Source organism: Haliotis asinina, chromosome 3 (genome assembly GCF_037392515.1).
Source record: "Haliotis asinina isolate JCU_RB_2024 chromosome 3, JCU_Hal_asi_v2, whole genome shotgun sequence".
Classification (NCBI taxonomy): domain Eukaryota; kingdom Metazoa; phylum Mollusca; class Gastropoda; order Lepetellida; family Haliotidae; genus Haliotis; species Haliotis asinina.
Window position 1 is genome coordinate 19,323,804 of NC_090282.1, and position 23,124 is coordinate 19,346,927.

Genomic DNA, 23,124 nt, shown 5'->3' on the forward strand with positions numbered 1-23,124 from the left:
ATATGACTTCTGCTTTAATAAAACAATTAATTTTGCAATTGATCTCTTAGTAGCAGTGTGATATTACAGCCTCTCTGTGTATGAATCTGAATGTTTACATTTACGAGAGGGCGGTAGCAAATTCAAATGCTTGAGATAACATAAAATACATTGCAATAAAATTTTGATTACAGTTCTGTCACCGAGTGTAAAGCAGAACGGCTGTCTCAGATCCTGAAACAAAACATTATGTCAGTTATGCCTATGAAGCTCATACTGTTAAAATTATCGTATTGTATTTAATAATTTTAACTTGAAAATAAATCTGAAAAATATCTTTCAAAAATGCATGGAAAAAAGATTATACAAAAATCTATGTTAACCTTTCATCAAAGTCATATATCGCTGTAAAATTAAGGCAGATATGTGTGAGAACAGTAACGACATATGGACAGAAATGACAGACAGAGCATCATTCTACGCCTATATCGAGTACTAAGGGGAGGTAACCCTTTACATTTGAGGAATGATGACCGCAAATATGGCAAAGGCATGTGTGCAGATGATTTTCTAGGTCGATGTCCATGGCAGCTCATGAAAGGAATGGCCTTTATGCGTCAGTTATCAAGATTGGATCTGTCGTCACCGTCACGTGTCACTCACGAGGCAGCCACGTGACCAGAACAGAGGATATCAACCTAATGTCTAGGTAAATGTAGAAAACATTACGTGATTGTCACAGAGTCTTGTTATACAGTGTCCTACTATCAGTGAAGTGTTACTATAAAAGACACTCAATATATTCACGACCTCACGCCATTTGGTGTGTGTATGTACAGTTGATACATATAATTGGCTTCAGTAAAATGATCACACAGTCATTCAAAGTCACTTCTTTCTCACTGGCCCGATACTTATACTCGAGGTGGGTCAAAGTCAAGGTCATTGCACATCCTACACAGGAACGCCATTCGGCGGTATCACAACGTAACATGTTGAATAGCACATTCAAATAATTCATGCATTATCACCTGATTTTGGCGGTTTTTCCTGAGGTTTTTCCTCAATAATGACTTCTTTTCTGATTGTTACTGGTTGTCCTCCTGCCCATTTGGGCTGTATAGACTCGTCCTTTTGTGACTTGCTGTCCTTACTAGAGGGAACAGAAGGGCTGACACTTACTATGCTCTTTTTTATAGAAGGGTCATCCTTAGGGATTTTCAGAATAGGAGTTGGTTGAACAGTGACAGTCGTGGTTGTAGTTGTATGGGACGGCTCTGGCCTTTCATCAGATTTTACTTTGGTCTCTTCCGATTTAGTCCTATCTTTTGAATCTTTAGAATGTTCCTTGGAAGGATCGGAAGGTACAGCAAGGAACTGCTTAACAGAAGTGCCCTTTGGGTCTGAGACTAGAGGAACAGCCTCATCTAGACTGGGAGTTTTACCTGTATCCTTTAACTTTTTGGGTTTGCTTTCTTTCGTTTCAAAAGCTCGTAAAAATTTGTTACCAAGGAAACTACCCCTTCTCTTCTCCATATCCTTGTCTTTTTCTTCCTTTTCTTCCTCAATCCTTTCTGGGGTCCCGGTCATGGAATAAGCATCTCCTACACTTCCCGATCTCTTTCTTTCAGGAAGAGAAGGAACTCGAAGTCCAAAGAGATTAGGTCCTGAGGGAACCTTTGGCAGCTTCCCAAACTTATGAGATTTTCCATCAGTAAAATCTATCAGATCTTTATCCTTTAAATTTTCCCGAGACTTGCTTCTTTTCTCCTCAGTAATCCTCTGCAACCTGGCAGAAAAATCAAATTTGAATTTTTTCTTAGGTTTACTACCATCAGAGCTATCATCGGAGTCTCCATCTTCGTTCTCACTGGCGCTGGTAGGGATGGGTGTGGATTCCATCACTATCTCGTTCACAAGCTTCTGGTCCTCTTCAAGGTCTGCTCGACTGCTCACCAAGCTCGGGTTCTTACCAATTTTGGACAGTCTCTCTGCAGCAACACTCTCCATCGTTCTCCTCATCAATGGGTATCGATCCAACACATCGTTGAAGTGCTCCACGGCTAGAGAGTAGAGGTTCACATATGTCTCCGCCCGAACACTAGCAACACGGCGTGCATTTGTCAATAGACAAATTTCTGAAAATAACAAAAAGAAAGTTTTGGACACTTGACTCGATCGTATAATTACGACTCTGGTTACGGTAGAAAACGCCTCTTTACCTGTAATTTTGGTCTCCGTTTTATTCTGTAAATTATCATGATGCACTCTTCCTAACTGGTTTTGTTGATATTTTTAATACCAATGAATACTAACTGAATAACATTTCTGTTAACACGTCCATATTAGACATCTTTTTTTTCGGAGGAAAATTGGGAATATGTGACACAACATGTAACTATCGGATGCAAAAAATAACAGTTTGACAGTAGCCATTAAAACATGCCCTTGAAACACGTTTGATAGCTGTGGCAAAATGGACAAAGTTGAAAATATTATGAAAACGTAAATACATGCAAAGAATGAGAATGAAGTGTTACCACCGAATGAGGTGGTATTTTCAAAATATCGTGCAATAAGACAGTCCATGCTGATCAAATGTCATGCTGTAAAAGTGACTTAAGAAGGATGAAAAGACATCGTGATGATATGCATAACGGTAATTCCCTTAGGTTTTTGTTGAGAGCAGCTATACATTGATTCAACGGTTTTAAAAATAAAATATGTATTATCCTAAACGACCGGAACCCCAATTTAAATAAAACAGCCTTCAAATTTACAAACAATATTAGCTAATTATCATTAGTTCATCTACGCGACTTACACAGCTTTTTTACACTTTTTCAGTGTGTAACAAAAAATAATCCAACCCCTTCAGAACAGCACCCCCTAGTTTTTCAAACGTACGTGAACGTAATCGTTTAATTTTCGTGACGACAATGATGACAGAATGTTGTGGAATAATGTTAGTGCAATGAATTTGGGTCCCTTTGAGACACCCTAGTGAGTTATCTATCCCACAGTGATAACTCCGAGAGAAAATCATCTACCTCCGAAGTAAGACCCATCTGAAAGACTAGTGGCGACCTCCTTGTCTGACGTTATGATGTCCACAATGCCCTCTTGAATGAAGAACATCTTGGTTCCAATAGTTCCCTCCTTTATCACCAGGTCGCCAGGCTGAAAGACTTCGAACTTTAGTTTGCTAACCACCTCTGAGACGAAAGAGGGGTCCGCGTTCGTGAAGAACGGAACAGATGCTACGAGGGCCCGACAGTTGTGGTTGATTACCTCCTGGAAATAGATCAGAGTAATTAAGTGAGTGAGTTGGGTTTCTCGTTGCTCTAAATAGTGCTGTATTCATATCATGTCATAGCAGCTCAGCAAAGAAGAGGAGACCAAATTGATAGAGGCCCTGGGCCTTTACCCACATGGTACGCTACACGGTGTTGGCAAAACCATCAATGACAATCAGGCGAATCATGAATAAAAACCCATCATTAGATGGTCACCAATAACCCATGAAATTCATTCAGAACATGACACGAGAACACATTTCTATGTATGGCAAATGAATATGGCCAGCGTTGAAACGGTGCAGTTGTGTAAAGGATGTGTTAATACAATCGCTTTGAAAAAAAATCAAAGGCAAATTAGATCGACATATTAAGGAAAGTTTCTTTGAGGAACATCATTGCTATATGGAGCATGAAGATGCCATGTTCTTAAACCACTGAAGTTGTGTGTGACAAATACGATTCCTAGGTCATGAACATCTTTGAAGTAAGAAAGTGATTTGTTACAAATTTCTTTATGGCTGTAAATGTTGATTTCTTTTCACGTTATTCTAGTGTCATACGAGACAACATAATACAGGAACATTTGAAGCATTGAATTGCGATGTAGAATATTTCAAAACAACTATCTTTCGAAAAATGACAACACATTGTATAAATCAAATAATGAATCTTTCGTACCCTCAGGTAGACTAATGAGCACTGCAAAAAGAGTTAAAGGCATTTATTGTGCTCTATAATGCTGAACGTGAGGTGCTACCGTAGGATCAGTGAAGAGGCACATTTGACATACAGTCGAGCTTACGAGGGGATGTCAATAAGTTTGAGCCTTGTGCATTTTTCATACCCAGGTGTCACAGCCTATGGTACGACATTGAACCTCGGGGTGTAGCTGATGTTTTGGTATCCTACTCTCAGAAGTTATTGAACAGCTCACATTGACAGAAAGAGACCACCCTCACGGCAGTGAAAATGAATAAATTTGAGTATAGAACAGTAATTAAGTTTTTAGTTCTTGAAGGAAATTCGGTGAAGAACATTGAAGAAAGGCTTTCAGCATTTTAGGGTAAGTCTTCCCCTTCATCTGCTACAATCAAACGATGGGTCAATGAATTTAAGCATGGTAGAGAGAGTCTTGAAGATGACCCCCGTCCAGGTCGCCCAACAACAAGCACTAGTCAGGAAAACATTGACAGAGTGCATAGACTTGTGCTGGAAAGTCACACTCCACGAGTTAGAGGAGACCACAGGCATTTCACACGGATCCATCGAGACAATTCTTCATGAACATCTCGTCATGTCTACTGTGTGCGCAAGATGGATGCCAAGAATGCTTCCAGATGAAATGAAGCAAACAAGGGTCACCATAAGCTAACTCCATGCTAACCAGACACAACAAGAATCCAGAAGATTTTCACTTCAGGCTAGTAACCTGTGATGAAACCTGGATCCACCACTATGATCCTGAGAGCAAACAAGAATCCATGGAATGGAAACATTTCACTTCTCACAGGACCAAAAAGTTCAAAGCCTCCAGATCAGTGCAGAAGGGAATGGTGACACTCTTCTGGGATAGCAAAGGCGTCATCCACATAGATTATACTTACCAAAAGGAAGAACAATGAATGGGGAATATTAAGCTAACTTGTTGAGGCAAGTGCGACAGGAGAAGCGCCGGGGCAAGATCAGACGTGGTATTCTTCTACATCAAGACAATGCTCCAGTACAAATCTCTCGCGTTGCAGCCGCTGCTGTCCAGGAATGCGGGTACAAAATCTTGCCGCATCCCCCCTACTCTCCAGACCTGGCATCAAGTGATTACCATCTGTTCCCAAATCTCAAGAAACACGTGCGTGGTCGTAGATTTCAGTATGATAGTGAGCTTATTGCTGCTACTGAGGCTTGGTTTGAGGACCAACATGGTGCCTTCTAGAGAGATGGCATCAGTGCCTAGCAGAAAAGATGGAACAAGTGTCTTGACTCACAAGGGGACTATGTTGAAAAATATATGTGGTTCATACCAATGTTTTGCGTTTTTCTATGCAAGGCTCAAAACTTATTGTCATTCCCTCGTATAATGACTGGCGAATAACCTTTCTCCATTATTCACCTATGTACAGATTCCACGGGGCGTGACAGTCAGGATAGCTGTGAACACTATAGATTTGAATCACTAATAGTCACTAATCCCAAGTTATTACGAAAAAGGTAAGCTTGTCTTGCATCATCACAAACTTTGCCTGACTGAGTGAGGTAAGATTTTAAGTCATACTGTCAGTATTTCAGCTACATCGAGACTAAATCAAGCTACAGATTCATAGTAATCAAACGTTACTTATTAAAACCTGTCAGCGAAAGATATTAAAACAACAAGACTGCCACAGGCATAAACTTAAAACAAGTGATTAAACTGGGTAACACGATGACATGTGTCAATCAAATCAGCGAGTCTGACCATAATGATATACACGCTACAGTTAAAAATAGTATGTTTTTAAATTAATTTACGTCAATTGTGTTGGGACTTACGTACCCTCTCCGGAGGCCAATAATTGTACAGTACTTCAATTTGCATGACATTTATCTGACACTACATATCAGTTCAAGTTACTGAAGGAGGGTAGCTACGCTTCTAGCCGTCAGAGGCAGACTATACATTCGGTTACATGTATCTGAAAAACACTTCCTGTAGGACGAGTGCAGTCATACTGCTAGATAGGCATCTAGTAGCTGGCAATTAACTAACCAACACATACGGCTAGATAAGTATGTAGTAGCTGACCATGAACTGACCAACACCTACGCTTGATTAGGTATCTAGTTGCTGACCATGAACTGACAAACACATACGACTAGATAGGTATCAAGTAGCTGGCCATTAACTAACCAACACCTACGGCTAGATAGGTATCTAGTATCTCACCATGAACTGACCAACACCTACGGCCAGATAGGTATCTAGTAGCTGACCATGAACTGACACACATATATGAACGATCGGTATGGTAGCACAGAACGAGAAGGCTGATTTCATTGTGTACATGTATATATCAACATTAACTACCTACAAGACTCCAGACTTAATTCAAACGCGTGTTCTTGAATACACAATTTTTCAAACCCTCCATGCGTCGCAGTGTTACACCCTGAACAAAGAAGCAAAGTTTAAACACGGAGCTTCACTAATCAGTTTGTCGTAACCAAAGCATATCGCACAATCAAAATCTGTATAAAAATGAAGATACAAATGGATGCATCTTGTACAAGAGTCCCGCCATGTGGCAAGTTGGCCAAAACTGGAACAGGCAACTGTCTAAATATTTGATTCCTGAATGACAATAAAAGTCTGTCTAGATTAAGGTGTCAGATTTTATCTACTTCCTCAGCCTTTAATACAGCACCAGTGTCAATAAAGAAACAAGCCAATTTCGCCAAACACGACAGGTTTGGTATGGAAATGGCGTTCGTTGAGCTTTAGGGTGGTCTGCCGAAGACCATAGTCTAAACTCTGTTCTAATCCCCAGCGTTTGTGTTAGAACTGCATCAAGTTTGTATATTCACCTGTCGCCGACACACGATTCACATTTAACGTGATTTAAATGAGAACACGATGTAAGAACGTCAGCAATGTCTTAAATACATCAATTACTAACACACAAGATAACAACATGGCAAGGGAGAGCTTAGAGACCGAGGAGCTCATTTTGTCAGAATGCTAAATTAGGAAGACTTGCAAAAACGGTCGTTTATATTTGTATTGGTTTCGTCTTCTGTGGAGAAAACCACTGATCGGTAATTTCAGAGACGTGTTCAGTTCCCTGGTTTTAATTATGGTGTTTTTTCACGTTTCATCACCACAAGTGACATCATTACGTCGTTAACGCCTATTATTTTTTACATGTTTGCATACCGGTTTAAAATCTGTGGCTTTTCCCATTTATCCTACAGCGTTTACATTCATGCTGATTTAATACAAAAAATGAAAGCCCCCCGCAGATTTTCACAAATTTCATGAGAACATTGTTTTGCAATACATCACTATCCCCACTAGTGATACACTTCCACCAATGTTGGCTACCTTGCTGATACATCAAGAAACATATAGAAACATATGTCCATTATTACAGAACCATATGTCCATTATTAATGATGCCACGTGACAGCTGTATCCGTAAATATACAATTACACATATATATGAATCAAACATCAAATAGTTCCTCACATACCCGTTAGGTAAATATCTAAAGCTGTTGGCGTTGTCATGGTGATACATGACCTAAACTGCAGCTTTCCCGACATATGTGAACCATCTACTTACATGTTTCAGACACTCGTTAAGCTCCCCTAATATCGTCTCTTCGTCGAACATCTTTCCCTGATATCGATGTTCATAGTAATCCGTAATCCTCTGGCGAAGGTTTCGAGGTAATTTACGATATATCATGTACTCTTCAACTTGTTTGAACTGAAATGAGAAACAAACGGGACTATTTACAAACATGTCATAACTTTATCATAGTGTAAACTAATGTTTGTTTTCAAATGCATGCAATTCGGAAATAGTGGAAAGAGTAATAAATCGCGAAATAGTGTTAAATGTAACAATGACTCCATTTGGAGTTACACATTAATATAAAGTTCCACGTATTTTGGATAAGAATTCAGGTCAATGGATGCTATATCATATATCGAAGCTCCACGTCCATTTGCATAAGCAAATGTATCTATAATCATTTACAGTATGCATCTTGAGTTTACCATGATCACGTCACGCCTGTGCCGTTAATGCTGATTCAGGAATGCACAGACCATATCAAACATGTATTTTAACAAGCAAAACCATCGGTTACTGTGTCCAAGAGAACTGACGTATCAACCATGACTGAAAAGTCAATGACATAAATAAACTTCTACTTGGCTCTCTCCAGATACAAGATTAATCCATTGAGATATCATACAGTAAAGACTAGATGTTTTGACACACATTTTGGGGCGTACAAGGTTGAAAAACAAGTATTGTTCTAAATACACTGTTAAACACTTGAAATTCATACTTACTTTTTCATTATAAAGTCTTCTAGATGTGTCAAATGACTGAATGAGAGTAGTGGTATGAGCAAGGAAGAGTGCATAGCAGGTGGCGCCACTCAGCATGCTCAAAATGGTCAACCACGTGTCCGACATATTTTGTGGAGGGAAACGCCCATACCCTATGCATAGCATATGAGATAACGCTTTGAATAACGCCCATGTATATTGTTCAGCCCAGTGAGCATCCTGAAATGAGAACGCTTGATGAAGTTTAAGAATATAACTTGAATTGAAATAAAATACCTATATTCTGAAGGTAAATGAGGAAGCAGGGGCAGAGATTTGTATGAAAACATGCATAGTACATGGTTAGATAAATACATTTCGGCACGCAAAGATGTGAACTGAGAGCAGAACAGCTGTAAACATCATTGTTCACAAGACTAATGGTACATTTTCCGGATAGCAAAAGCTACAAACATATGTATGACAGAGGGCACACTTAAAGGACCTATTTCTAGTATACAATTCGTACGTACGGAGTGTATTACTTTTGACGCCGGTTAGTTTGGTTTATTACAAAGCTGCATAATACTTTCGAGATGGCGGAGGTTAATCAACACATGGTTTTTTAATGACTGGAAACACTTCCAGTTATGTGAAGTACCGAACTATAAAATAGGGAGGGTGACGCCCACTGTAGACTAAAGCATCTAATTGATGTGTTGGTACTGGAGTTTTTATATAATTTCATTAAAAATGGAACATGTGTTTCAGTTCTTGGTTAGTTAGATAAATACATTAGTGTAATGGTTAAATGTTTACGCATCAATTAGCCTACTTGAAGTTCCTCTATGGCTACCCAGCAATCCTTTGGGAAGTCCTGAAGCATTGGTATAAGAAACTGGAGGCAACCATTCCAGTGACCCAAGAGGAACATCAGGCAGATGAGGTTGAAGATTCGCATAAACTTGCCAGCAATTGCTAAAAACTGAGATAAGGAAATTATGAGTCAGTTAGTGGTTCTTCACGAGAAGAAAATCGGCATTCCGATGCAAGAAAAAGCGTGCTTGAAAGCAGAAATGAATTTGATTGCGCTAGTGAACTGGCGAATACATCATAAAACTGAACATCAAATGAGGTTAGATATAAAGAACTATTACAGAAATTCTATACTTTGCAATAAACTTTGATTAAACAAGTGAAGAAACAAAAAAGATCTAACTAGCCTGAGTTGCAATTAATTGGATGCTAAGCTGACATCAGATAGAGAAAGAGGTTCCCTTTGTACGTTGTGTTCTTTTTATAAGCTGTTTAGCATTCAAAAAAAATTACAAAGATAGTAAAGAGACATTCAAAGAGAAAGACTGAAAGAGTAAGCTCCTTACATCGACATTGAAGGTAGGGTATAATTACTTGTATCATAAAACAGTGCGTATGGCGCATTAATACTCTTAACCATTACCATTAATTAACCATTATCGCCATAAGAAAATACATTCAAAAGTAATATATTACTTTACGACATGATTACACAAACTTCTACTTGTTACACAAAAATGATATTTAACTTAGCATTGCAATAGCTTTTATGATGTTTCTTAAATACTTAAATATATTTATATATATATATATATATATTAATATCAAGATATAACATGAGTATTAGCACATAACATTGTAAGCTACATCAAAGCAGACATAAGGTTGACGTATCTCCATCGCCGATACTGCTCTTCCAACAAACCATCTTTCAATGTCTGAATGTCAGCCTGTAAGCGACAGACTACTATCCATGTCTACATCTACTGTGTACATGTATGTTCTTCTATACTTATACCCTTCCTATCAGAGAGTAAGGATGACTTGCCAGTCAAAGTTTAAATTACCCCCACCTCTTCCCACTGCTGAACATATCGGACCAGTCTGGATAACCGAAGCAGCCGAAGCAAGCTCAGCAATTTGGCCAATCTCAGCATTCGCAAGGCCCTTCCTGTTGAATCAGAAATGGTTAACTCAAGAAACCCATAGTGATTGGTGGATGTGAGCCCAATGGCTGCGTCCGACGTTTTCTCTGGTGTTTTCAGTAATTAGTACTTGCCTTCAACATGGACAAACATCAAAGTGGATAGAAGAATCATTGTGAATAGACCCATTTAAGTTTGCAACCTGAAACCTTCAGCAACTTTCAAGCGAAGTAAAAATATTAACTTAGTAACATATTCACCCTGTGTCAACTTTATGAAAGGCCGGTATATCTACTAGTATTTATACGTTTTCCTATTGACGTAGTTAGGTTTATATTTGGGTCATTTGGGTGCACGAAAATGAAGTTGAAATTTTTTTGTCGAACGCAACCATATGGTCATCGATATATTGATCAGCATTATGTTGTTGTACACACATCTTAGGTCATGTCTGAACATGTTGTCACATTACTATTTTCTCCTTTAACTATAAACCGACCAAATATGAAGGTTCTGTTCATTTTGTTTGCTGGGTCTTTATTCAAAGAAATAGATCAATTGTACCAGGACACATAACCCAGCAGGAATACATATATTGTGACAATCTGATGCCTGACAAGCCCAGATGTTGTTCCATACAGTGTGCAAGGAGTAGTGGGGAGGTATGAGGTGCACTTGTTTCACTCATGGTTGGACCTCTGTTATATCTCTACACATACGTTGTGCTGGGAGTTACAGGTCACACATGTCACTCTTGGCAGCCATCACTTCCGAAAGTGCATTTGGTGATTAGGAATGTTGCATATCTACCATGCATTAACTCTCATCTATGTTCAAACGTGTTTACCCGTGAAAAGAAAGACGATGATATCATTACAGTGACCCTAAGGTAAAAGAGTTAATCAAAGGACTCATTTAGTATCTTTACTGTAGCATCTTTCTCTTTGGATATTCCAAACTAATCAATCAATTTATGTCTCGGGACTGGACACTTATTAGAGTGTGGGTAAATGGTTGTGAGATTGAATGGAGAAAGGGAGAGATTAGTGGGGTGTGCTGGGGATAGGCTTGTGGAAAGTGTGTCACCAGAATTTACATGGGGAGATGAAAAAATAGCTTTCTGAAATAGATACAAGACATATCAGTTGGGCAACATTTCATGTACATCTTAAATAGGTCTGGTCTGTGCGTATTGGAGGGTGAATGGGAGTGTTGTCATAAGGGAATGTTACATACACCTTGAGGTTATGAAACTAGTCAAAAGGAGGGGGTGAGGGTGGAGGGGTTAGAAGGGGTTCTAAGACCAACAGCCAAACTGTCTCCCCCCTGCTTTTTACTCCCCAAAATAATAAATGACCAGTCCCTTTTTATGGACAATGCTTATTGCACTTTTAACATTGCTTTGGGACAACACTTCGTTAAATACACGGTAAGCTTTCGTGTAAATCTTTTGTTGCATTTTGTCGTTTAGTCAACAGTTTAAGTCTGTGACTTTGTGCACAGCAAAGGATACGCACAACCGATGGAATACTGGTAACCAACAACACTGACATATGGGTATCAATCCCGGCAATGCAAGCATGCGCCGTGACTAAGTACACAATCAATACGAATAATATGTCCATATTTGTTATAGAAACTACACGGTTGATCGAATATGTCTTCAAAACACCTATTTGATAACTTTATCCGAAACCCGAAAGCAGTGACAAAAAGAACATCCTGAAACTGAAGTCCCCGTTACACAAATCCTAATTCTGACACAACTATTGCGATGAGATCACCTTGGCACTTAGATTGCTCTGATGCAAAACAAATAACAATTTACTGACGTCAAACAAAAGGCTGTAACTGCTAAAAAACCTCTAGATGCTGGACATTTTTCAAAACTTGTACAAAGCTTTCTGTCTCAGAGTGTTGTAAAAAGACGTTTACTGCAACACCTGGCAGTGTACAGATAATATTTGTATTTGTAGCTGAACCACTCCTGAAGTCGCTAAACTTGCAAAGTCAGTCATTATATTGACTTGGGCAAAATAAATCAGTTGTTAGGGGTATTTCACTCTGTCCTGAAGCATAAACAATTTTTATTATTTTTTTTTCACATACATAGTGAAAATTTGAAAATATGTCATATTTTGTAACAACAAATATTTTGTGCCAACCGAACATTTCACTATTCTAGACGTGTTGTTAACTGGAGGATGATTTTCATTAGTAAAATAACAAAATCCTTAATGAAATCACCCTCGTTGACACTTCATATGTACATCATGTGTTGCTAACTGTTATATACATATGTTATATATCACAGACTATTGAATGTATTTTGGGTGTATAAAAGATGTTAGATGAATGGAATGCTGAAGAGATGACGGTGATTATCATATAGTCTGAAAGACAAAATGGTTACTGGATTGAACAGTATCACATACCCGCAGTGTCTGTGGTCAGTTTAACAAACTAGGTGTATTTCAAATGGTACACAAGTATACATAATGAAAATAACTATGATACTCATATACTTAACATTCAAATACCCTTAGAAATCTACAGAATTCTACCAGCACTGCATTTGTAAATCAGTTTAACCATAACACGAGGCATGGTTTAAAGAAGAATGTAAAATCTTTACAGAATACGTCGTATGGTCATATTACATGTTCACTGTAACAATAGACTCACAGCAGTTCACAAGGGCACAACACGCGAGACAATTTCAAACACTAGGCAGCATGCATGAAAGGTTAAGGAAAATCAGAACATAAACGGTAAAGAAGCACATCCATAAATGCGTGCAAACGGGGCATGCGCAGTATGATAAAGAGGTGTGTAGTTATGAATCTAAATGTGTTGTCATTAGTGCACTACGTTTGTGAGTGGAGAAGGCTTGTGGGGGAAACATTTCCAGGAATGCGTTAAAAAGGATAAAATTTAAAAGATTTAAGTAGATCTATATGCAGAATGGTATTAAAATGCCTTCCAAGGCGATCATTCTCTCCAGAATATCCTTCGTTGAAGATGAAAGACGTTCTTGGGCCAAATAGAAATAACGTCATTAGCGTCATCATTCTGACTTTCCAAATGGACAACCGCTGAAACGAACGCCCGGGTTACCAAATATCCAAACCTTTAGAATGGTTCTAGAAGTATAAAATAAAAGAAATGTGACAAGAGATAGATTTTGAAATAAATTAGGTGCATGTTCATGATCGCGCCTGTTCCCTATGCGCCATTGTGTTCTCAACTAGTATCGAACGCTATGCATCAGACATAGACTTGTCATCTACACCCAGCCTAATGGTATTCCGTAGAAGTTGAAAACGTATATGGCGTCTTGAGCAGCCGCGTTACCCTTGGCATTAGCAAATTAGTTGTGTTACATGCAGCTGGTTGATGGCCCTCTGTTTTGCATTACAAGAACTGTCTCGTGTAGGAGTGGAATTTAAGGTCTTGCAATCTTTCGCTTTCTACAAGAACCTGAAATCTACAAAATAGTCAAAAGTTAAAACCGTCATTCAAGAAAATAAACCAATGTCCACAGAGATTGAGATAAAAAATAATTCTCAAATATTTGTAATGCTATAATTTAGTACGATGCATCATGCTGAGGACGCAGCCTCTATCTACAGCTAACAAACTGTTGAACGCAGTGTGAACTGAATGAAGAAAAGAACAGCTACGTCTAAATAACAGAATGATTCTCTTCAACATATTAACTACGTAGAAGTGTCATACTTTCTGTGGATGGCAGTGCGTACCAATGACACCTTTTTTCGTTATGGTGCTATACTCAAAGGCTGTGGGTCAGGTCTATATGGTTTTGTGGTCTATATGATCTGTGGTCTATACGCTCTGTGCTTTAATATTAGTGAAGCATTTGTTATGGAGTAAGTAGCAGAATAACGCTGACAGAACTAATTCTTAGGACCAGAATATTTTGTCAATAACACAGTTATTGTGTTATAGTCAAATCTCTGGCTGGGCTAGCATGTTAATGATGTCAAAGGCTTACCAACAAAAATAAAATGAATAAAAATGATGAAAATAATAATAAAAGCTCTATAAACTAAATTTTGAAATTTAAGAGGATTACCGAGATATAAGGTGCGCCACGGTATATCTGAAAAAGTAAAAGCCTTTCATCTTGGGTATAGCACCTGACGATGGTGTCACTGGACCGTCACAATTAGCTTAAGCTTAGCACAATAAGCAGTTGTTGCATACGTATGTGTTTTTCACAGCATCATAGCATAGCTATTATTTTGAAAACAATTACGCAACGCTTTACTTACATTACTTACGGATCTTGAAGAAATTTATGGATCGTGAAAAGGTGCCAGTGATTTCATTTATATATTTGAGAGTTTCTGAAGCGCACATCATGAAATCTGATGTTAAATATGCCACATCGGATTGAAACGTTGCTACTTTCAATGATTGTTACTTACTTAGTTTAAGCTTTTTGTCCGTTCTCGTTGGAATGGTATAAATACAATGTCTTTGGTCTGTGGAAATGACATGACCACTTTATAAAGATTGCTTTGAATGCCCTCTGTACTGTTGTTCCAGTGTAGTAAAGGAACCATGGCTCCTGTGCTACAAACTGACAAAGTATGCTAACATGCCTACAAAGTAGTGTAACCTTGTGTGAAACTGTCTATTCATATACCTATTACATTGATACAATGGATACCTTGCTGTTAACGTATGTGCAAGTCTTTGTATTCTCAATTGCTAGAAATCCATAATAAATAAAAGAAAATATATCTTCCAACAAAGGTTGAATAAAAGTAGAACAAACAACAAATGAGAAGTGAATAAACAAAATTATTTGAATGATCATTAGTATCGAATAATTTGCCAACACAGTAATCCATTCGCATAGGTTTCACCACTACTTTGCCTTTCTCCGTCAATAGACTTCTTGTTCTAATGTTGCTCGTGTATACATGATATTTGTCTTGTCCTGATCATTACGGCTCGGTACCTCCAGTAATCCGTGAAGTCATATGCCCAAGCAAAGATAATTACAATACACGTTGGAAATGCTCTCAGGTCAAATGTTGACAATATTCACAAAGTGTGTGACCAAAGAAAGAACAAAACATGGATACTTTGTCACAGTGATTAACTATATAGGTGAACACTATCGTGTTGACAAATGATGACTAACATGTAGTTTTAACGTAATATTAAAAGCAAAGCATTTTGTTTATAAGGTGATGGAAAGGAACTTTATACACTTATCGTGAGTTTGGAATTGTCATGCAGTGTAAAGAGCATTTACCGAAATTACCGCATTTTGGACATCAGCACAATCACGTGACTATATTTCTATGGCATGGCAGTAATCAATGCCATGATGACTACAGCTGTAGTCGCTGAAGAAATCGCTGTATTTCAGAACGTGTGCTTGTAATGTTTCATGTAAGTACAAGCTGATATTTTTCGACGCGGAGGAAAATGAAATAATAAAGGAATATGCAAAACGAAATGTTAGAAAAACATAGATGATAAAGCAATATATAGATATAGCTGTATGCTTACGTGAAGGCACATCAATATATCTCATGGATGGTTCACGATACTAATGGTGTATCAAAGGGAACTCAGAGGTTCACTTTAGAGGAATAAAACATATATATACGTATGGTAATATGACTTTCAAGATGGGTGCATTTTACATACACGTAGTGGAGCGGGTACCTTTGATTTAACATAAGCACTAGTTTCTTCATGGTACAAATATTCAAAAATATTTGTTCGAAAAAATAAATTGAAACAAATGAAAGTATGTGCTTAATAGAACACAATTTTTGTATATTACATTTTATAATTCCTAACAGCGTGATAAAAATAAATTAAGCAGTAAAACAGCAGAAAATACAAACAGTATTTGACTAGGTACGTATTTTTCCTATGATTTTAACAGGTGTCCATGAAGACCCTAGTGGAACACTAGGGTAAAGGGGTACGATGACAATTGCCAACGGGGAGGTGACCAGATAGGTCCTTGAGCAGTTGCCTGTAAGGTGACCTAGGGATGGTGGGCGGAAAGAGAGAAAGCCACGGAGGTTGTCCACAGATTAATTTTGACAGACATTCCAGCCAAAAAATGCGAGAATGATCACCTTGCCAGTACGGGAGGGCATCCAAGCGAGGTTTCGTACCTGCGTGGAAGAGCTGACTGAAATTGGCCTCAGAGTCCCACATAAGAAAAATATAGTCCATTGGAATGGAGCTTATGAGATCTAGAAAGAACCATGTCTTCATGTAATGTTTGGCTATAAGTTTTGGATCCAAAATAATTTCATCGGCAAAGTCATTCAAAATAACACCTGAAAAAGAATGAAAAAGTCAGGTTATTGTAGTTTGAGTTATCATGACATAAGGAGTAAACATTAGTGACGAAAAAAACACAACAAATGCAAACTTGCTTTTGTTCAGGAACTAACTGAGTCAAACATAAAATCATTCGTAAAAGTAAACATCAATGTCATTAACAGTAATACAATTAATACTTAGTAACAATTAGAAAGCATAAACAAATGTTTCCATATCTATTCATTTAATGTTGAAAAGAGGCCTTATGAAATGATACAATTCAACTGATGTGCTTTACCTTGATAAAGTGACCTGGTTGAATATTAAGAAACTAAAACATTCAACTTCGCATAGAAACAATAAAACGAAAGACAAACAGATATACTGTATAATAATTCACAATGTTCTAGCACTAGTATTGAAGAACGAGATTGAATTATACAAATGCCTTCAACAGAATTGTGTTATTGACGTCGACTACACTGGGTTTTATAGGTCGTTTATAGGTCCACTGTCTGGATAGCTCACACAACAGGATCGTGACAGTGGAATTTCGTGCTTAATCTTGCATACTCATTCTACGAGGTCACTGTCAAATTCAATAACAGTCCCCACATATATATATCTATGTAAACGTACTGTGACCTTTTTAATGACCAATAACTACATCTGTATGGTGTTTCAGAGTGGATTTTACATTCGTGGCCGAATAACAAATTTCCATTCTTTTTACAGTTTAGAGACAAATATCCGGAAAGAATTAAGTTATTAATTTTCATACGTATGAATTGTCGTCGTTCAGTTTTAATACCGCTTTAAACAGTGTTCCAGTTATATCATGGTGTGCCAGCTTAACTGAAGCCCTGGTTAATACAGGTCTCAGACCACTTTTGTGGAACCTATGAACCAGGTATGGTGTTGACATACCAAGATTCGATCCTAAAATCATCGTTTCCTAGCTTGCCAAAGGGAAACAATTAAACTGAAATACTCGTGGCCTCATCACCATCACAGTGATGTATGCATGTGGAAATATGCACATTGGTGTTCAGTTCTGAGACGAGTATTTTACCGAACATTGTGATCAGGTATGAACCTGTTCATATAGGCTTATTTACCCAAATACATCAAATTAATTTCTGTTGAAATACAATTGCTTACCTGTTCTAAAATTGATTATGATGTCAAGAAAAAATACAGTATCTGATATACAATTGAACACGATCCAGTGTGTGCTGAGGTCGTCGTTAAAGAAAGATATTGCTACTGGTAAAATGATGAGGTTCGCGATAAGTAGCACCAGCATAAACAGATCCCAGTAAAACCTGAAATGTAAAAAAAAAACCATCATTGAAAAATATGTACAGTGAAACCCAGAAATCTGGACGTAAATGCGTCCGGAATATACAGTGTTCGACTAAAAGCATTTTGTTATTCCTGAGCAATTTCGTTTAGTACAAATATAATCTTTCCCAGAAGTCGCCGTTCTGCATGTTGGGTGTCTGAATTTAGAGAGTCCATATTATGAAGGTATCAGTCTATGTAGAATGGGTGGTTTTACGAGGTGAAACTAACCATTAGATATCGGGTACTTATGGACATACATACATGTATATCTATTGAAAACAACCAGTGATATTTAATCAAGAAGGCTTTACAATGCAACACTGAACTCAAATGAACAGATACTTTTAAGCCTCTTTGCAAAGTTGTCTTCGTCAAGATTACACACAAAAACATATAGTGTTATGTACACTGTTTTCATCCTAGGAAGTCCTGCGGGCAAAGAGCAAACGAGGAGATCGATACATGTATCTTATATATGGTGATCGCGGGTATCATGTGACGAGTCAATATTTGAATTCAAGAACACTACATATAACACAACAACATTCTCGAGGCTATATATAGATCCTACTCAGTCTCGGTAAATGTCACGTTAGACTGAAACAGTTCCATAATAATAGGATTTAATACGTGCAAATAGTACAGCGTGGAATAAAGTGTGTAAATATTTCATTTAGCAAAATAGTTAGGACGTAAATAGACGTGTTCTGCAAACTATTTCTAAATGTTGACTGAGTTTTCTGAGGAACACCGTGGCATGCAATGACACTCGTCATTCCGATATGTTTGCATACCATTTCGTAAGCCTAACGTGTGAATACATATTCATTCAACAAAATGCTGAGTGATAATAAAACACTAGGTGAGTTTGAATTCTGAACGTCCAACACAGTGCATCGTAGGAATGAATGTTGTTAATAATCAAGCCATCTCCACATCAGTCTCCAGGATAGCTGTATTTGTTTGACCGCGGTGTCAAGTTTCTGAAGAAGACACACTTACGACGTACACCAACAGGCACTGATGCTACGTACACCATTAAGCCCCGAGTGTCATGGTATGTAAAGACAATTAATCTACTAGTCCGTGTGACACGGGCTGCCCAGTTGTCTACAAGCGAACTTAGTTTTAGCAATCTTCCAGCAATATCCCAGGGACACTAGAAATTGACTTCACACACTGCACACATGTGGTGAATCGAACTCGGGTCTTCGGCGTGACGAGCGAACGCTTTAACCACCAGACTACCCCATCGCCCTCAGTTGTTTAAAGAACCTCAGTAACCTGTGTAGAAGTTTATCTGTTGACGGTTCGATTCCCTGTTCACCCTCATTATGTTTCTAAATTTTCAGGAGCGTCAATTCGGGCTTGTCGTGTCGAACTTTATGCTGACATGTAATTCACTCACTCACTCGCTTCTCACTCATTCACAACAATCCAATATCACGCAAAGGTTCCTAAAATTTGGAAACTAACAGTTGACCCACTATATACGTACCTAACGACCCAGACATCTTGTAATGTGTATACATTGGCATTGTCAGAAGCAAGACACATCTTTCAAAACACATCTGTCCTTATTGCAATGTATATGATACAGCAAGACCTTGTTCTCTGACTGCCAGATACAGACTCACCTTACAACATTACCCATATGTCTAATAGCGGTCTGTTCTTCCCTAATGTCAGATCGATGTGTTCGACTTGCTCAGGTTAGTCATCTATCACATTCTATTTCAGTATATGTCAGGATTCCTATATAGCACATAGTTTTGTCCATTCCGAGAAATCTCGGTCGGCGTGAATTATTGAGATCCAATAACAGCGAAGAGAATATTGATCAATGGAAACGACAGACACATCACTGTCCAGGATATGAACAAGACCTATATAGACCCGTCTGATATCCAAGGACTATAAAGTGTAAACTATGTGCTTAGAAATAGAAGTGTGACTATTGATATATATATACAAAGTCACAACACTTTTCCATATTCATAGGAATGTCTTTTTCAAAAGAGGCAGTGAGGTAGCCCACTGGTCAAGGCGTTCGCTCGTCACGATGAAGACCCCGGGTTCGATTCCCCACAAGGGTTCAAGGTGTAGAGCCATTTATAATAATAATGGAATAATAATGGCAAGACGGTGTTAACTTTATGATCATGATGATATGTAATTATCAATCACTACGAAATAGTAGTGATACCAGGTGGGCACGACAGTTTTACTGTTCCACTGGTTGCATAGGTTACAAACACATGCATCTCAAGCCAAAAAGATCAAACAAAAAAATACACAGGAACATTTGAGCCTCCACCAGTAAAGATATTTTCTGTCACTGGTGTGTCAAATGGAAATTGATTGGTGAATCCTCCATATATCCACTATAGATCGTTTTGAAAACTGAACCAAGAGTGAATCCTTCTGAGCAAGGTCTAGTATGAAGCTGATACGTTTTGCCGATCTATACAGCCGTAACAAAGCTGTGGCACCAAAACAGTTTTACTTACGGTACTTACACACTGGAGTGAACAAATCAGAAATAGGTCAGGGGTGAAGTTTCTGGCCAATGATGAAAAACCAACAGGCTGGTCATTTGTCAAAGATAACTGCTTTGTTCGCGTTTAACTGCGAAAATGACTTGAAAATGTATTCCCGAAAACTAAAATGGATGTTCCCTGACTTATGTATAATAACGCTACGATTATCACAAAGACGACCGTACTATTATCTGAGATAATCATTTAATATATAGTGAATAACAGGACAAACTGAGTCCTTGGCATAGTTAGTAAACATCAAGACATGTCTGATCGTCACACAGACAATCGACATGATGTAACAATCTTTCGTTTCAGGCATAAGTTTAATAATTAGCCGTCCAGTTCCGACTGGTGTTTACCATAACCATATTGTAGGTTTTATTGCAACTAGAGAATTTGGCATAAGTGTATCTGTTTTAGCTGCAACTAGCACAATTATTTCTTCCTGTAATGGCATCTAATGTACACCAAGGTGATGTCCCAGGAGTAGTCTAAAGTGAGGAAGCAGAAAACAGTGGGCAGAGACCCTTGGAACCTTTGCCTGCTTGACGCAATATTTATTCTGACACACAATGGCTTCTCTCCATTAACACAGTCACATTGGTAGGCGTGAGAGCACTTGGAAGTCTTCATGCAACAGCATAAACACTTCCAATCAGTGGCACATTTGGGGAAAGAGTCTACAGTTTCAACTGTTCACAACTTTCAGCAAACGTGTCAGCAGCTTGTTCGCATGCTTCTCTCAAGCAATCGACTTCAGAGTATTTCTCTAACGAGCGATAGATTAATTGGACGTTCTTGGTTCGTTTCAATTGCCTAAATCCAATTTTTATTTCCCACTTCGTGGTTCGTACTGGAATTTACACAATTCCTAAAACGGCAGAAGAGCGAGGTAATTGATGAGAATCTCCAAAACATGTCATGAGATAAACTGGTGTAATCCTAAACACAGTGGAATCGATATTTTGCTCCGAAAAAAAATGGAGATGGAATATAAATCCGGGAAGGTTTCAGTCAGGTTGCCTCAAAATTCTATTCAGTTTTCCCTCAAGTGCAAGTTGATTACACAGTTGCGCCAGGACATAAAATTGATCCCAATCTTGGTACCCTGTACCATCAAAGTCAGTCCGGCCAGATATTTGTGGCGTTCATTAGTTGACAAGATTAAAACTTCCTTACACGTGAAGTTGTGGAGGAGATAAAATTACATTTCCATTTGCTTGAACAGTAGGGCTATATATAGATGGATTAAGGAAAAAAGACTGAAACACAAAAAGATAATTTTCTAGAAAAGTAGGTTAAGTCTTCAAAAGGTGACCTTAATTGACAGAAATGTTGAGTGTTTCTGTGGGTGTAGCGTCACACCTACTCATGGTACTGAAGCCGAGGAATGCACATATACAGTTTAATAATGTAACGGTACAATGTCAAGTATTATGCCAATGAACCATAACCACCAATTTTTATGTTTCTCATCCCAGTAATGTCAAAAACTTATACGATAATCATACTAATGCTATTCTTTTGCATGGCGCTAAGTTCCAATGCAGCTCTGCTCAGAAGCGCTGAATTATTACCCCCGATAACCCAAGCTGCCTCTGAGGTCCTAGAAGGTTGATAGTCACATGGTTATCCCCTCGGGTACCCATATCCTGTTGGGAGAACAGGGAAATGTTTTAACAAATTCACATGCTTAAGGTACGATCACGTGTATCACATGTGCTAGGTTAGAGGACAGGAATGAAGTCCAAGAATTTCTCAGTGGCCAAGCTGCCAAACACTGTCACCCATAGAAGGACTTTCCGAGCTCAACGCTGATTAACTTCAGCTGCTCACCTCTATGCACAGGACCACACACGAACACCTTTGAATTGATAGTCATTATGTTGAGAATACATCTTTATTAACATGGAAAACATGAATGAATGATCAGGATTCGCGCTCGGTACGAACATTAGAACAGACTCTACATGATGATGTTTATAATTTCATGACGATTCTTCACAAAATCAATCATTTATTAGAATGTTTGACACCCCCTTTCAGCCTCCTCTCAGTCTTCTTAATAAATGCTTTCACATCTTCATCAGGCAACACTCACACATAGCAAACCAAACATGATCCAGAGTTCTTCAAAAGCTTTTGGCCTTTTAAACGTCATTGCACATTGTCGATAAACTTCACTTTAAAGCATTTTCCCAAAACACACAGACACTCTAATGAGTGAACCTCTTAACATTGAAGGGTTAATCAGGCTAATAAAACAGCGTCTTCGATTATTCAAATCATACGGTCGTAAATCGAGAACAACCATTGAGTGGATGACGTCCCAACGTGACAATCCTGGATGTAACGCTGTGAGAGAATACACTGACACTTCACACCCTGATCTCCTCTAAATCCCTTTAACTTTATCATATCCTCCCGTCTCCCCTACATTACCGATTCTTAAGTGAAGCCACCCAGTCTAGCTGGCGTCATTTGATAGTTTTCTTCAAACTGCAGATGACCTGAGATCAATGGAGCCTTGTACTTTCCACAGACATTTATCGTTCTTTCTGCTTAAGCTGCTAACACTCATGCAGGAAGACAATGTGTTACAATCTATAGCCTTTTCAGGCTGTATCAGTATC

The 23,124-nt window shown here is 38.3% G+C and overlaps 1 protein-coding gene across 1 annotated transcript in view; it reads right to left on the reverse strand.

Moving 5' to 3' along the window:
• Window positions 1-914: 914 nt before the first annotated feature.
• LOC137277617 (potassium voltage-gated channel subfamily H member 7-like) overlaps window positions 915-23,124 on the reverse strand; it is a 147,115-nt gene continuing 124,905 nt past the window's right edge. The window contains exons 3-10 of the mRNA XM_067809433.1: window positions 17,763-17,926; window positions 16,448-16,615; window positions 10,203-10,300; window positions 9,149-9,298; window positions 8,335-8,553; window positions 7,595-7,741; window positions 3,030-3,273; window positions 915-2,117 (exon numbers count right to left, since the gene is read on the reverse strand). Of these exons, the coding sequence (XP_067665534.1) occupies window positions 997-2,117; window positions 3,030-3,273; window positions 7,595-7,741; window positions 8,335-8,553; window positions 9,149-9,298; window positions 10,203-10,300; window positions 16,448-16,615; window positions 17,763-17,926 (2,311 nt within the window). The 3' untranslated portion in view covers window positions 915-996. The remainder of the gene's footprint in view (window positions 2,118-3,029; window positions 3,274-7,594; window positions 7,742-8,334; window positions 8,554-9,148; window positions 9,299-10,202; window positions 10,301-16,447; window positions 16,616-17,762; window positions 17,927-23,124) is intronic.